The 13,205-nt window shown below is 38.5% G+C and overlaps 1 protein-coding gene across 1 annotated transcript; it reads right to left on the bottom strand.

The window, feature by feature from the left end:
* Positions 1 to 2,876: 2,876 nt before the first annotated feature.
* On the bottom strand, positions 2,877 to 11,580 carry LOC310928696 (cysteine-rich and transmembrane domain-containing protein 1). The gene is made up of 3 exons (XM_083891336.1): positions 11,440 to 11,580; positions 6,677 to 6,996; positions 2,877 to 3,868 (listed from the first exon to the last, which is right to left on the bottom strand). The coding sequence occupies exons 2-3, from the start codon at positions 6,975 to 6,977 to the stop codon at positions 3,765 to 3,767; spliced, it is 405 nt and encodes a 134-aa protein (XP_083747462.1). The 5' UTR covers positions 6,978 to 6,996; positions 11,440 to 11,580; the 3' UTR covers positions 2,877 to 3,764.
* Between the last annotated feature and the right edge of the window lie 1,625 nt (positions 11,581 to 13,205).

The raw sequence follows: 13,205 nt of genomic DNA, 5'->3' as shown, positions 1-13,205 counted from the left end.
TAATCATTATTGAGGTGAGCCGGTACATAAGCCGCAGTTCGCTCCCCGGTTCTTCCTCTCTGACATGGATGTATTGTAAGAACTGGATAGAGCACCGCCCTTGAAGACAAGTTTGTCATGGTGGCCACTCGTGGTACTGCAACAAAAAAATACTCCCAATACGGCCCAAAAAGCAATTTCCAATTGACCAAAATAGTAAAAGAGACGCCTGTAAAAGTGTCCACAGCACACCTCGAGACATGGACACAGGCTTTTATAGATCTTTATATTCTATATTTTTAATTCAAGGAGTTGCCAAATGTGTGGAGTGGAGCTCTGTGACCTTGTGATACACTGAGCCCTGCGGTCTCTTCACCACTGGTTCGCGGGGAGGCTGCTTGCCTTATGGTTACTATCAGTTCATAAATTTACTGGTAAATGTGATGAACACATCAATAAGAGTTGAAGATAAACATGTTGATGAAAGAATGTGGAGTTACAAAGCTACTTTAACACATTAGTGTTGTTCCTAAAAAAAAAAAATATTGCCGCATTTCCACTGGCTCTACTTGCCTCTGCACGGATAAGTTGCATTTCCATTAGCAAATGTCATAGTTTATTATGTCGTCCAAAAAGTTAAAAAAAATGTCATAGTTTAATATGTCGTCCAAAAAGTAAAAGAAAATGTCATAGTTTAATATGTCGTCCACAAAGTACAAAAAATGGCATAGTTTAATATGTTGTCCAAAAAGTGCAAAATAATGGCATAGTTTAATATGTCGTCCAAAAACGAAAAAACATGTCATAGTCCTGTATGTTGTCAAAAAGTTTTAAAAAATGTCGTTTTGTATGTCGTCCAAAACGTCAAAAAATTGTATAGTTTAATATGTCGTCAAAAAGTCAAAATGTTATTGGGTTAGGACGTTTACCTGCTTTACTTCCCCTGCTCTTGGTGCATCTCCATGGACAGTCATCCTGTTTCATGCATCAACAAAAAAATCTATAAATGACACCAAGTCATAATTGCATGCAAGTTAATAATAGCAGCAACTCTTAACCAGTGTTTTTTCTTCTCCAAGCATAGTCCTCACAGTGATAATTACTCAGATTTAGACAATATTTTTTGACATTTTTTTCATCTATCTTAATGTACTTTTAAGTGGCCATTTATCTAACCCCTGTTAATGTTAATGCAGAGGCCTCAAGACCATTAACTTTCTTTTCCTGAGATAAATTGTCTCCACGGAATATTAGCAGCCTCATCTCCTTTAATCCGTAATATAAGAGGTTTTCATGTCTAAGGCTATTGTTTTTTGAACAGTGGAATAAGTGACTATGTATGACATAAAAGAGTCAGTGAACCCATAAAATATGATACACAAAATATATGTTTTAATGTTGTGACTCACCAGTGGATACATGTCATTTCAGTCTCTGAGAATGAAGAATGTGATTTTAAACTTAACTTTAAACGCTCATTATTCTCCATATCTTTATGGCTGGAGTATGTCATTCATTAACAGATCTGCCACAACAGTAAAACCAACTATCAGTTTAAATGCTGTATATGTAAGTTCAAATGGAACTCATTAGATTGTGATTGTGACATGGGCAGTGGTGCACATAGTGTCATGATAACGCTGATGCTTAGCAACAGCAACATGGAAAAAAAATACAGAAGGTATAATGAGAGAGACAAAGGATGAAGTCATTAGCAATTCTTCCTTTGACATATCAGGAAATTACATTAGAACTACAATTATAGAACGTTAACTTGGTAGCCAGTGAAAATGTACTTATTTGGCCTTCATAATACCTGGAAATGTCATCAAATACAGTACATTGTGAACTCGCAGCTTTCATTCAGACCCCATCTGATGTTGGCATTAGTTCCAAGTTCATGCCATCATGTGAGCTGGCTTACTTTCATGACTTAACTGGGACACTGCTTGGTGGGAAAAGGGCTGGAACCATGATGGAACCAAGCCATCAGCATCATAAATCTTCTTCAGTCAAGACACTGACGCATAAGACACTGTGTACACTGTACTCATTGGTGTGGTGCATGAATCCCGACAGTGGTATTATCTCAAATCAGATGCAGACATTGCCCACTTAAATTAAAATGTGTTACAGCAGCACATGACTGACTGTCACTCGCCAAAAAACGCCAGCTCACATGGCTTGAAAATGGTCTTTGTTTGGTCCAAGTCATGTGACAAGGTAATTACACCACCGTCTGTGTCAGTTTCACAAATTTGAAAATATTCCCCCTGCATAGGTGTCAATTATTTTAACCTTTTAACAATTTGTTGTGCACAATCCAAGTATTTTCTTGCACTGTATTTTTCTGCTCACTCACACACACACACAAACACATTCTGCTATAAACAGGCAGTTTATTTGGATTTATTAAGATTTATTAAGAGATTAAAAATCAAAATTATGTCAATTTTGACTTCTTCATTTTGTTTTTCTGAGTAGTACTCTACCATGCAGATAAATGTAAAGGCACATTATTTTCCTATAGTTATCAACATTGAGAGCATAAAACAAATTAATTAAACTAAAATCAACTACATCAAAACATTACTTGAGTAAATGTGATTTCAACCATTATGTACAGTATTAAGAGAGCCATTCATCCCCTTTTCAGTTTTATGTAAGATTCCCTCTTGTGATTAACTTTCACTTCACTTTTGTGAACAACACTGAATGCACCAGGCAAGCAGCCATGTTGCAACCAACATCCTGCAGGAGCAGATGTGTTAAAATAGCAGACAAACTGTCACACAATCTTTACTCTCTTCCGACCACCGACGCACCACTCACATGCACATGTACAATGCTGCAATCAAACTGATAAACATAAAACGCAGAGACTTACATTTCATGGGACTAAATTTTAATGCAAGATTATCATCTAAAGCAAACAGGCATCTACAACAAGTCATTCGGATTCCTCTGTTGCGCAATCACAACTTTCTTATTCAGATTTTCTGTTTGTTTGCCAAGGTACGTATGTAATAAAAGTAATATCGAAATCATTTTCATATCAAGGTTATCATGGAAAAAAAAGCTGTCAACATTTAATGTGAACACTAATCAGACATTAATCACTGTACCCTTTAAAACTGTACTCCATTTATTGTCATGTGATTCCACCTGAAGATGTACATCTGCAAAAAGAACAAAAGTGTGCACATGCAAGGGAAATGTTTCGAACATGGACTTCTTTAACACAGCCTGATTCTCATTAACAGACAGAGACTTAGTGGCTTCTAAGGACATGGGGGGGGGGGGGGGCAGAGGAAGTAACATAGCTGAGAGGGTGGGGTTAGGGAAGGTTGGATTTGTTTGAAATGTCAGGCAGGAGTAGTATCTTACAGAGGTAATCATTATAAAGTGCCTTAAGAGCATCACATTCAATGAGCCTGAGGTCTAAGTATACTCTGTATGTGTGCATGTGTGAAGTGCCTGAGATTCAGGTCGTGTTTTTGAAGCTCAGTTACAAGCTGCTATCGAGTAGCCCTCGGACAGTGTCGGTCAGTCAATCTGAGCTGAGGATTTCACATTTGAGGAGGAGACAGTGGCCGCAAGAAGAGACTTCCACATGAGATCAAAGCTACTATTTATAGACGAGCAAAAAATAAAAAGATGTGTAGGGAAATTTTAAGGGGGGGTGGGGGGGGGTGCAAAGTTTAAGGCAGATGGGAAGGAGGGCAAAGGGGTTCAAGGCACAGAAATGGGGTGGAGGTGGAGGTGGAGCGGGTGGTCAAGTAGCGTTATGTAAGCATGTCCCAGAGACAGCAACAACACAGGGCTGTCCAGCAAGCTGTTAGGCATGTGTCTCCCGAGTCGTTTCGTCTCCTGTCCTCCACCACATACACTGCAGAGACAGACAGACAGACAGACAGACAGACAGACAGATAGACAGACAGACAGACAGTAGAGAAGGAGAAGACAAAAAATCAGAACATTATCAGTGATTTCTTTTCTAGAAGTGCATAAGACCTCATCATGTCTTCTTCAATTGTCACATCAAGTGTAACCGTGGCTGCTATGATTTTCCTCTAATTACATTCATCATGGGAGGCACATCTCCATGGTGATAACCATAGCAGCCCAGAGCCGTGATCAGACAGCATTACAACTGAGTAACATTAGCGCCGCTTTGAGGAATCATTGGGCAAATGAAACCAGAGCTTTCACCATCACACGCACGTCTGTGGACCAACAAGGCTTTTCCTTTACTTCAAATGTATAGCAGCAGCTTTATTAAATCTTCTGTCAATACATCTAGTTATATGAAAGTATTAGATTACCCTTGTGAATGGTTTGCCTTCTGTTCCAGACCAAAAACAAACAAAAAACCAAGTCAAACAGGCCTTGATGAATACATTTCCCCCTTCTGAATGTTTGTGATTAATCTTTTATTCTGCTCTTAACAGCAAGGTGCATTGACTCATCAAACAGGTGAATGTGTTGCTATGGTGACCTGATCCTAATCAAGCCACTTATCACCCTGACCTCTGATAATAATGCAGCAAATGTCTGGTTAATGTTTAGCCAATATTAAATAAGGAACAGCTGTATCAACGTATCAAAATTAGCCACATGAGACTTGTCGTAAGTCAGTTACAGGTGCAGTAACACCTTCATTCCTCCTCTGCTTCATGTAGGTGTTAAATCTCTTCGTTGGAACATTTATTTTTAATGTTTTACAGTGTGTTTTTCGACTCTTAACTTGTACAACAGCGTATCCTACCAGGTGCTACTGAAGTTTCACAGCTTTAATCTTAAACCTGGCTTGACTTCACACTCCTGAGCCCAAATGCACTCCTCACATGTGTCAGCCCAGTACAGAGCTGAAACAACTTATCACTAAAATTAGAAGACAAAATCATTATTTTGAGAATCAATTAAATGTGTTTCAAGGAAAAATGCAAAGTATTTCATGGTCCTTGCTTTTCAGCTGCGAGGTGAGGATTTCCCAATTGTCCCTGTTTTACATTATAATAAATATTGTTGTGTTCTGGGATTTATGTCGTACTAAAAACAATTAGAATATGTTGCCGTGGGAAATGGAAAAATAGAGTTTAACAGTAGCACTTTATTATCATCTTCTGACATAATAATAAAAAAACCTGAAATGTAATAAAATAATGAATTTATCGTGAATACAATAAGCCAGCTTTTTTGACTGGGAAAGCACAGGTTACTACACAAACACACTAACAATGGCTCCTTTCTATTCAAGTGTCCCTTTATTAGTTTATCTGTGGTTCATCTACTGGGACATATAATAAATGACAAACACCTGATGAGAAAAGACTGAGACAGAGGGACTGAGACCAACACTAAATAAAATATAGATCAGTATCAATCATTATTAGATATTAGCCATCTACATGTGCCTGATTCTTTTGTTATGAACTCATTGGTTGAAAAACTTCTTTCTCGCAAGGTTAAAGAAAACAAACAAAAAACATCTTGTATCTACCCCCTTGATCAAAGCCTCTCTAATGATTAATAATTCCTCCTTGGACCATATCACCATTCAATAACATTTTCCCTTACATTCCATGACTTAATGGGTGAGTCTGTTGCAGAAATAGAGTCTGTCCCTGTTGTCTGTCATGTGGTCCTCGTATTAACTGACTATAATTGAGTAACACTTAACGGTAAGGGTACATGAATGATCATGAATTACCTCATGTACTATGAGTAATGGGCAATGCCATGCTTGACTTCATGATGGCACATGACATTAATGCATTAACTCAGGTATTGGACATCATGACTTACATACAATTGCATTGACTTATCACTGTAATACAACTTGACAATTTTACTTCAAACCTAAATGTCAGGGATGAGTAATGGTATGTGCATTTCCTGACAAAATGATTCACAACTGTCATATGAGGTTTTATAATAAATGATGGTTAAATAAAGAACAGTTGTTAATACAGTTTCACCTGAAGAACTACATAAGATTGCATTATCAAACCACCGATTATCATATGTTGCAAGTGATAAAGACAAATCGCAGTGCCACAAACACGATGACGAAGTAATGCAGAATTCATCATGATTAGAAGACTTGGGATTCAGTAGAGTAGCCGTTTTTCTTCTCATGTCCTTTAGACAACATATTTGCCTATAAAGTTATCAAGAACATCATTAATAACTCATAGGTCATGATGATTCCAATGCCTTAGTAAATGCATTAATTAATGTCATGTGCCCTCATGAAGCCAGGCATGAAATACTATTAGTACATGTGAATTGGTGATAGTTCATCAGGTAATTAATCAATACATTGATAATTCATGTACCATTTCAGTAAAGTGTTACCTATATAACCTTGCCATTAGATGATCAATTACTCATATACATTGTGCTTTATCGTGTAATTTACTCTAAATGGGAACTGAATTCAAAACACTGATTTAATGTTCTAGTGAAGAAGACCTGAAACTGTGCAACCACTGGAGCCACCCCTTCTTTACTTCTGCCCTACTTCCTGGGATTCACTTTTTAAAATGGAAGACTGCATCCATTTATTTGTTTATGGTTCACTACCATGCAGTCATAGCAGTACATCAATAATCTCCTTAAGTAGCCCTTCTCAAAATTCTCTCAAATTCATTCAGCATATTTATACTGATCTTTGTTGTGTGTTATCACTTACCTGTGTTTTTGGGTGCTTCTCCATACATAGGCCCAGGAGCAGGTCCCCCCTGCCAGCCCATCTGTGGTTGTGCTGGGTATCCCTGATAAGGAGGCATTCCTTGGCCAGGATAAGGACCCCCAGGGCCCATTTGCCCAGCAGGGTAGTTGGGGTATGCCGAATTAGGCTGCTCCATGTTCACAGGGTATCCCTGTTGAGGATAACCCTGTGGAGGGTAACCTTGTGGAGGTGGGCCCTGTGCTGGGTAGCCTGGAGCAGAGGGGCCGCTGCCCGGGTATGGTGGTGGCTGCTCGAAGTTCATCTTTGGTTTGAACAGTCACCTGAGAAACAAGAAAATGTTTATGAAGTGGTGTTCGACTAGGGTTACATTACCAGTCCACATTGTTCAACAAAGTGTCTATTTTTCTGTGAACACCCTCTGTCATTGATGTTTGGCTTTGATGTACTGCTGGTGCAGCACATGCATGGGACTCATGGATTCAGAACTGAAAATATGTTTGTTTTTTTTGTCAAATTTAGCCTGTTAATATAAATGAATGCAGTCTTATTGTAGTTTGCCCTTGAAGAAAGTCAGTGGATGTACATCCTTGCACTGATCAATATAGTAGTATAAACAAGAAATAACTGGGGCAATACTAAATACATAATGCAGGTTAATATCAGGTACCACGTGTATACCACCACCATTACAACCATTATTATTATATCTATGGGTGCAGAAAACTAAAATAAAAGGTGCTTTAAGGCTGGGGGTTTTTTCAGTAGATGTGAGGTGAGATAAGATCAACGTGTGGTACTGTAGTCAATATGAAGAATTGTGTGAGTGTGACTTTCATGTGTCTTTCTATGTGTGTGCAATTCAGCCTCTTGAGACACACTAAGCAACAAACTCTCCAGAGACCTGATATAAAGGCATAATATTTTCAGACAGGCATAAAAGTGATGCAACTTTTCCCAGAACAGAGAAGTACAGAGCACAAAAAAAACTCTACGGTTTCATGTTTTTACAGATTTAGTAATATAGTCTCCCTGGCCCTACAGGAAAGACAAGCACAGGGGTTTTTTTTTTCTTATGAGTCAATACAACCCACATGAGCCCAACCAGAGGTCAGCACCATTATCTTAACACTGTTCACACACAGACATCACAAATGGAGGCTTTGTCACAGTGTGCAGAGGTGAATCAAATGAATCATGAGAAATAAGGGCGGGATAAGATTACAGTGACCATACAGGCCTGCACTGGGAGCATCTTCACACTCTTAACTTAAAAACACACAAATGTGACATTGTCCTATTGGCAAGCTCACATGTCCTTGTTGTATTTATCTGGTATGTGTGAAACTAAGGTGATTAAAAAAAACATCCAGGTACTGTTTTAATATTTAGAGATAATATAGAGAACGTTGAGCTTAAATTTGTCAATACGATGTTAAAACTAATAGTGTAAAGTGTAATGGTAATACACAATAAGAACAATTGCTGGTGGGCTTTACCCTCGAACCAGGCACCTGTTGGACAACACCCACTGTCATTGGTGTCCACTCATTTGTGCTGTTTTTGCTACAAACTTTACATCCAGTGCGATTGAGGAAGAGCTGAAACAACCAAGTGAGACCATTAACACCTCAGCAAAATGTTTACTAACATTATAAATCAAATGAGAATTCAGCTGATTTCCCATAGACTTTCAACCGAGTTCTTTTTGCCTTGTTTCTATTGTAAGCTACTTTATCTCTCAGGATTTAGTAGTCTACTGCTGCCTTTATTATAAATGTGAATTTAAAAATGGGAACACTGAAGTCACAAAATAACTGACATTTAAAATGGAGGAAGCAGATGACCAAAACATCTGCGTTCTATGAGGCAAAATCAGTTTTTGTCAGTGAACCCTGGTGCAGGGGAAGTGAGTATTTCAGAGTGAAACAAACCCCAGTTTCATTTGAGATTCGACTGTAGCAAGGTGGAGCAGTGAGATAGGGTACACTTAAGCACTTAAGACAAAGTAGATTTTATTAAGTAAGCCTTTTGTTCGGCTGCCAATTTTGTTTTTTCCACTGGCCTTGCTTGCATTTATGTTTCAAGAACGTACTCACACCCACAATCAGCTGCTTATCAGCACATATAGTGTGTACAGAGTACAGTCATCTACATTATACACTGACAATGTACAAGTACCTCCTACAACTCCACTTCAAAAATCCTGACTATCTGTTTGAGCTGTTTTGGAAGTAAATTAAACTCTGTGGAGGTTATTCGTTTCTTTCTCGGCCACATGAGAAGGAAGTTCACTTCTAGCTCAACCACTAATGGCTTCTGATAAGGCAAATCCTGGTCCAACACAAACGTTGTCCAACCTTTCGTTTCTGAATTTGCTCATGCAGAACAGCGGCAACAATGGAAAGCAGGCCAAATGGAGGACAACAAGTCTGTAAGGCCTCCCAGAGTTCCCGTTATATGTACACCATAAACATCATTAGAGTCCTCTCTAACTCCCCTCAGCTTAGCTGCTGTAGTTATCCACATCGACTCTACTGTGTGTAATAAAACAATGCAGTGTGTATAGTTGTAAGCCAAACTGGGTCAACAAGCATTTCTTACAGTACTAGATATACTACTGGTTGGTTGTTAGTGCCATTATCTGTTTTGGAAAAACAATTACGTATTTATGACAGCCATAAGGGAATTGGAATAAATACACCTGCTGATGTCTGCAGTAAAACATGATTACTTGGTCATGCTTTATGTCTTCAGTAAACCTCTGGAACTGGACATTTCACCACCTTAATGTGTTCTTGAAGGTACAGACAGATGGCAGGTCCTTTGTTACTATAGTTACGGTGCTCCAGGTGGAACAGAACAATCCCCAGTGATTTGTTTTTCTTGGACGTTAAGGCAGGGTGGAATAACAAAATAACACAATGATCAGATTTATCTTTCTCCCTGTAAAAATGGACACCTCTTTGGTGACCGTCCATTGTTGCTTCTCTTTAGTCATCTGCGATTACAAAGTGTTACAGTTACAAATAATCAGTAATCTGACACCAGCCCGGGATGTCTACTGAGCCAAAGTTCAATGTGTATAATACCTTTATTGTGGCCTTAAAGCTCCAATAGTCTTTGATATCAGGTCCAGAAATATTTTACAGCTCTAAAGGCTCACACAATTTGAGCGCATGTTTGCAGAAGAAGTGCTTGCTCATTTGAATTTGGGTCATTTGTTTATTGTTTTTCCCCCTGATGCATTGCACAATTCTGCAAATGAGCTCAGTCACTGTTTCCACAACAACGAGGTGATTATATCACATACATACACACACATGGACATTGCACTGAGCTCTAAACGTAATACTATTGTATAGGGATGGAGGGGTGTACATTAACAAATGTGTCATTTTATGACAGAGTTTCACAAAAAACATAAACGCGTAACTGTGAGGAGAATATTAACCTATATAAAAAATGCAATTATAGATGGGGGAGGGACAAAATTAAGTATATGATTGAATATGTTGAAATTAAGTGCACACAGCACTGTTAATAGCAGCTGCTATCAAGCTCAAGTATACACCAGTGGTTATAAAATGATTAGACATGAATACATTATTGGTGATATTATCCCTAAAATTATGTTCAGAGGTGTTTGGTCGAATGTCCAATGTTGTGTTGTGTTGTGTTCAACACAACACAACATTCGTCTATGTAGCATACATGGCTCGGGACAGCTCTGTAGCCTGGCAGCGACTGTTGACTTTCTTCTGGAGACAACACAATAACTAAGAGACCTAATTAGGATGAACCAGAGGTACAGCCACCTCTCACACCTGGAATAACTTGCTTTTAGCTTATAGAACTAGTGGTTGACCGATGCACTAGTGGCCATCCAGGACAGCCAATATAGTATCTGGTAAATAAAAATACACAACATAAAAATATAACACATTTGTAACATAAACACAAATGTACACTTGTTGACTTGTAGTCATGAGTCATGAAAACCTCAGCTGCTTCCAAGTTTATGTCAGTTTATTTATATGCAATATATTTATACTGCCTGTATTTACTTAATTATTTAATTTAGGGCTGAAGCAAGTAATCGATTAATCGATTATTAATCATTACTAAATAAATCATCAACTAACAATCGATTGATCAGTTTCAGGGTTCTTAAATGTGAATATTTCCTGGTTTCGTTGCTCCACATAACAAATAAATAATTAAATCATGAATCATTATTTAATTGAGGACAAAACAAGACATTTGACAACATCATGATTTCCGGGGTTGAAAAACACAATTTTCTGACATTTAATTGACCCAACATAACTCGATTCATGGAAAAAATATTGTTTAAAAAATGTTAGTTGAAGCCCTAAGTTTGTTGTTTTTTTCTAGGGTGTATATTTATTTTGTAAGTATTCAAAATGGCATTACTATTATACTCCCCCCTTCTCCCAGACGAGGAACACGTTGTGTATACATAAAATGTTAGAATGCAGTATGCTATTCAGGGGAAATTCTAAGTATTTAAATAAAATTAGCTAATTAGTATCATGACATTATCTGTTAGGTTTCATGTGTTAGTTCCAATGTTACATTAAGTCATTTCAATCAAGAATAAGAAACAGGAGGCTACGAACGTAAGTCAGAAAGACGATGCACCTGCAGGCCGCAGCAGCCCAATGTAGCACCAGCTTCATCATGACGAGGCCCCCACACTCAACCACAGAGACAAAGAGTCACGGAGTGAGTGCACCACGTACCTTACAACAAACTGTAGCCCTGTCGTGTCGTGTGTGGCAGCGGCGTCTGTGACTCCTCCTGGCACGAGGTGTTTACTTTTATTTATGTTGTTTTATTTTTCCGCATAGAGCGACCCTCCGTCTTCCCGGCCTCACAACCAGTGCGTGTGTCTGTGTGGTGTTTGCTGTACGTGACGTCATTTTAGGGAAGGGGAGCTGTGGGCAGTACAACGAAAGACGTGATTGGCTGTGGCGACTGCCCGCTACTCACGCCGACCAATCACGAGGAGCCGCAGTACGTCAGAAGAAAACGATGACTCCTGACCAGGATCATCTGACCAGATTAATTATTAAAAAGGGCATACGTCACCGTGTGAGTACGATGAGCCACAGTTGCCGAGACGAGACTAATTACCGTTAATCATTAATGAGTGAACTGGTCACGTCTAATCTATCTATCTATCTATCTATCTATCTATCTATCTATCTATCTATCTATCTATCTATCTATCTATCTATCTATCTATCTATCTATGAATGTAATACAAACTACACACTCAAACATCATTTTAAACAGAATTCAAACAAAATGTAAAATAATAACAGTAACAAACAACAACCAACAAGTGGCGCACTTTTGTTTACAACAGTGCGCATTACCGAGTTTTGGCCAGCAGAGGTCAGACACTTCCCAGCATGTTTTCATCTGTGACACGTTAGTAGCCGTTTCTAGCACTGGGAGCTGTAAAACTGCTCTGTTGTGATCATATAATATTATTTTATATTCTAATGATATTCTAACCCGTTGTTTTAGAAGAGGAGAGTTGTTAAATGAGGGCCGTGGAACATTTCGTGGAATTGTAATTTAAAATAGGTTTCACAAACAAGGAGACCCTTTATCTTTTGGCACATCAGTATCACATTGTCATAAGTATCAGGACTATGTCTGTATCTTTTCCGCAGAAAGAACCAGGCGGACTTGGAGGAAATCGCTGCTTTTGTGGAGGGGCTGAGAGAGGGGCAGCTGGAACTGGTCGACTGCAGGTTGATCGATGGATGCATCAGCGGGCCATTCAGAGGGTTTAATGGTTTCTCAATTAAATAAATTTTACGCCTTGATCACTCGCTCTTTATTCAAATAGTATGAACAGACATAAATAAAATTTATTATTATTACACACAACACTTGTCACAGTCAACGCTTCGACTTTCAGTTCCGGTCCGTCACCGTAAGACGTCCGTGTGCACAATACGAACAATGACAACAATTCCCACTGTTAAACACGCCGACGGTACTGGACGATGTTATTCTCGTAAATGTAAGACGTTTTTCTCGTAAATCTACGACTTCATTCTCGTAGTCTGTAATATTTTTCTCTCTATGGGGCCCTTATACTCCGTCGTAATTTATTTAGGCAGTTGTCAGAAGTTGCATCAGAAATACAGTACTGTGCAACACTTTCATACAGGTGTGGAAAGAAATGTTGCAAAGTTAGAATGCTTTAACATATATCTGAAGTTGTTCTCATTAACATTTAAACATTGTTTGCTTTCATCCATTTAAAAAATGCAAAGTGGCTAACAGGAGAAAAATCGAAGTCAAATTGATATTCAGTGTGACCACCCCTCTGCCTTCTAACCAGCATCATTTCTTCTTGGTGCATTTGATCAAGTCAGGGAGATTGTAGGATTATGGTCAGGTGTACGATTAACCAGTTATGCTAAATAGGTGCTAATGATCATCATTTTAATATGTAGTTTGAAACACAATCATTAACTGAAAGAGA

Source organism: Microchirus variegatus (genome assembly GCF_963457635.1).
Source record: "Microchirus variegatus genome assembly, chromosome: 6".
Lineage (NCBI taxonomy): Eukaryota > Metazoa > Chordata > Actinopteri > Pleuronectiformes > Soleidae > Microchirus > Microchirus variegatus.
Note: the sequence above shows the minus strand (reverse complement) of the source record. Positions and strands in the feature narration are given on the sequence as shown.

Excerpts from the sequence above, each read along its gene's own strand:
- LOC310928696 (XM_083891336.1), bottom strand. The coding sequence starts at position 6,977 with ATGAACTTCGAGCAGCCACCACCATACCCGGGCAGCGGCCCCTCTGCT. Across the intron at positions 3,869-6,676 it reads AGAAGCACCCAAAAACACAG|TGTATGTGGTGGAGGACAGG; the intron begins GTAAGTGATAAC and ends CTGTCTCTGCAG.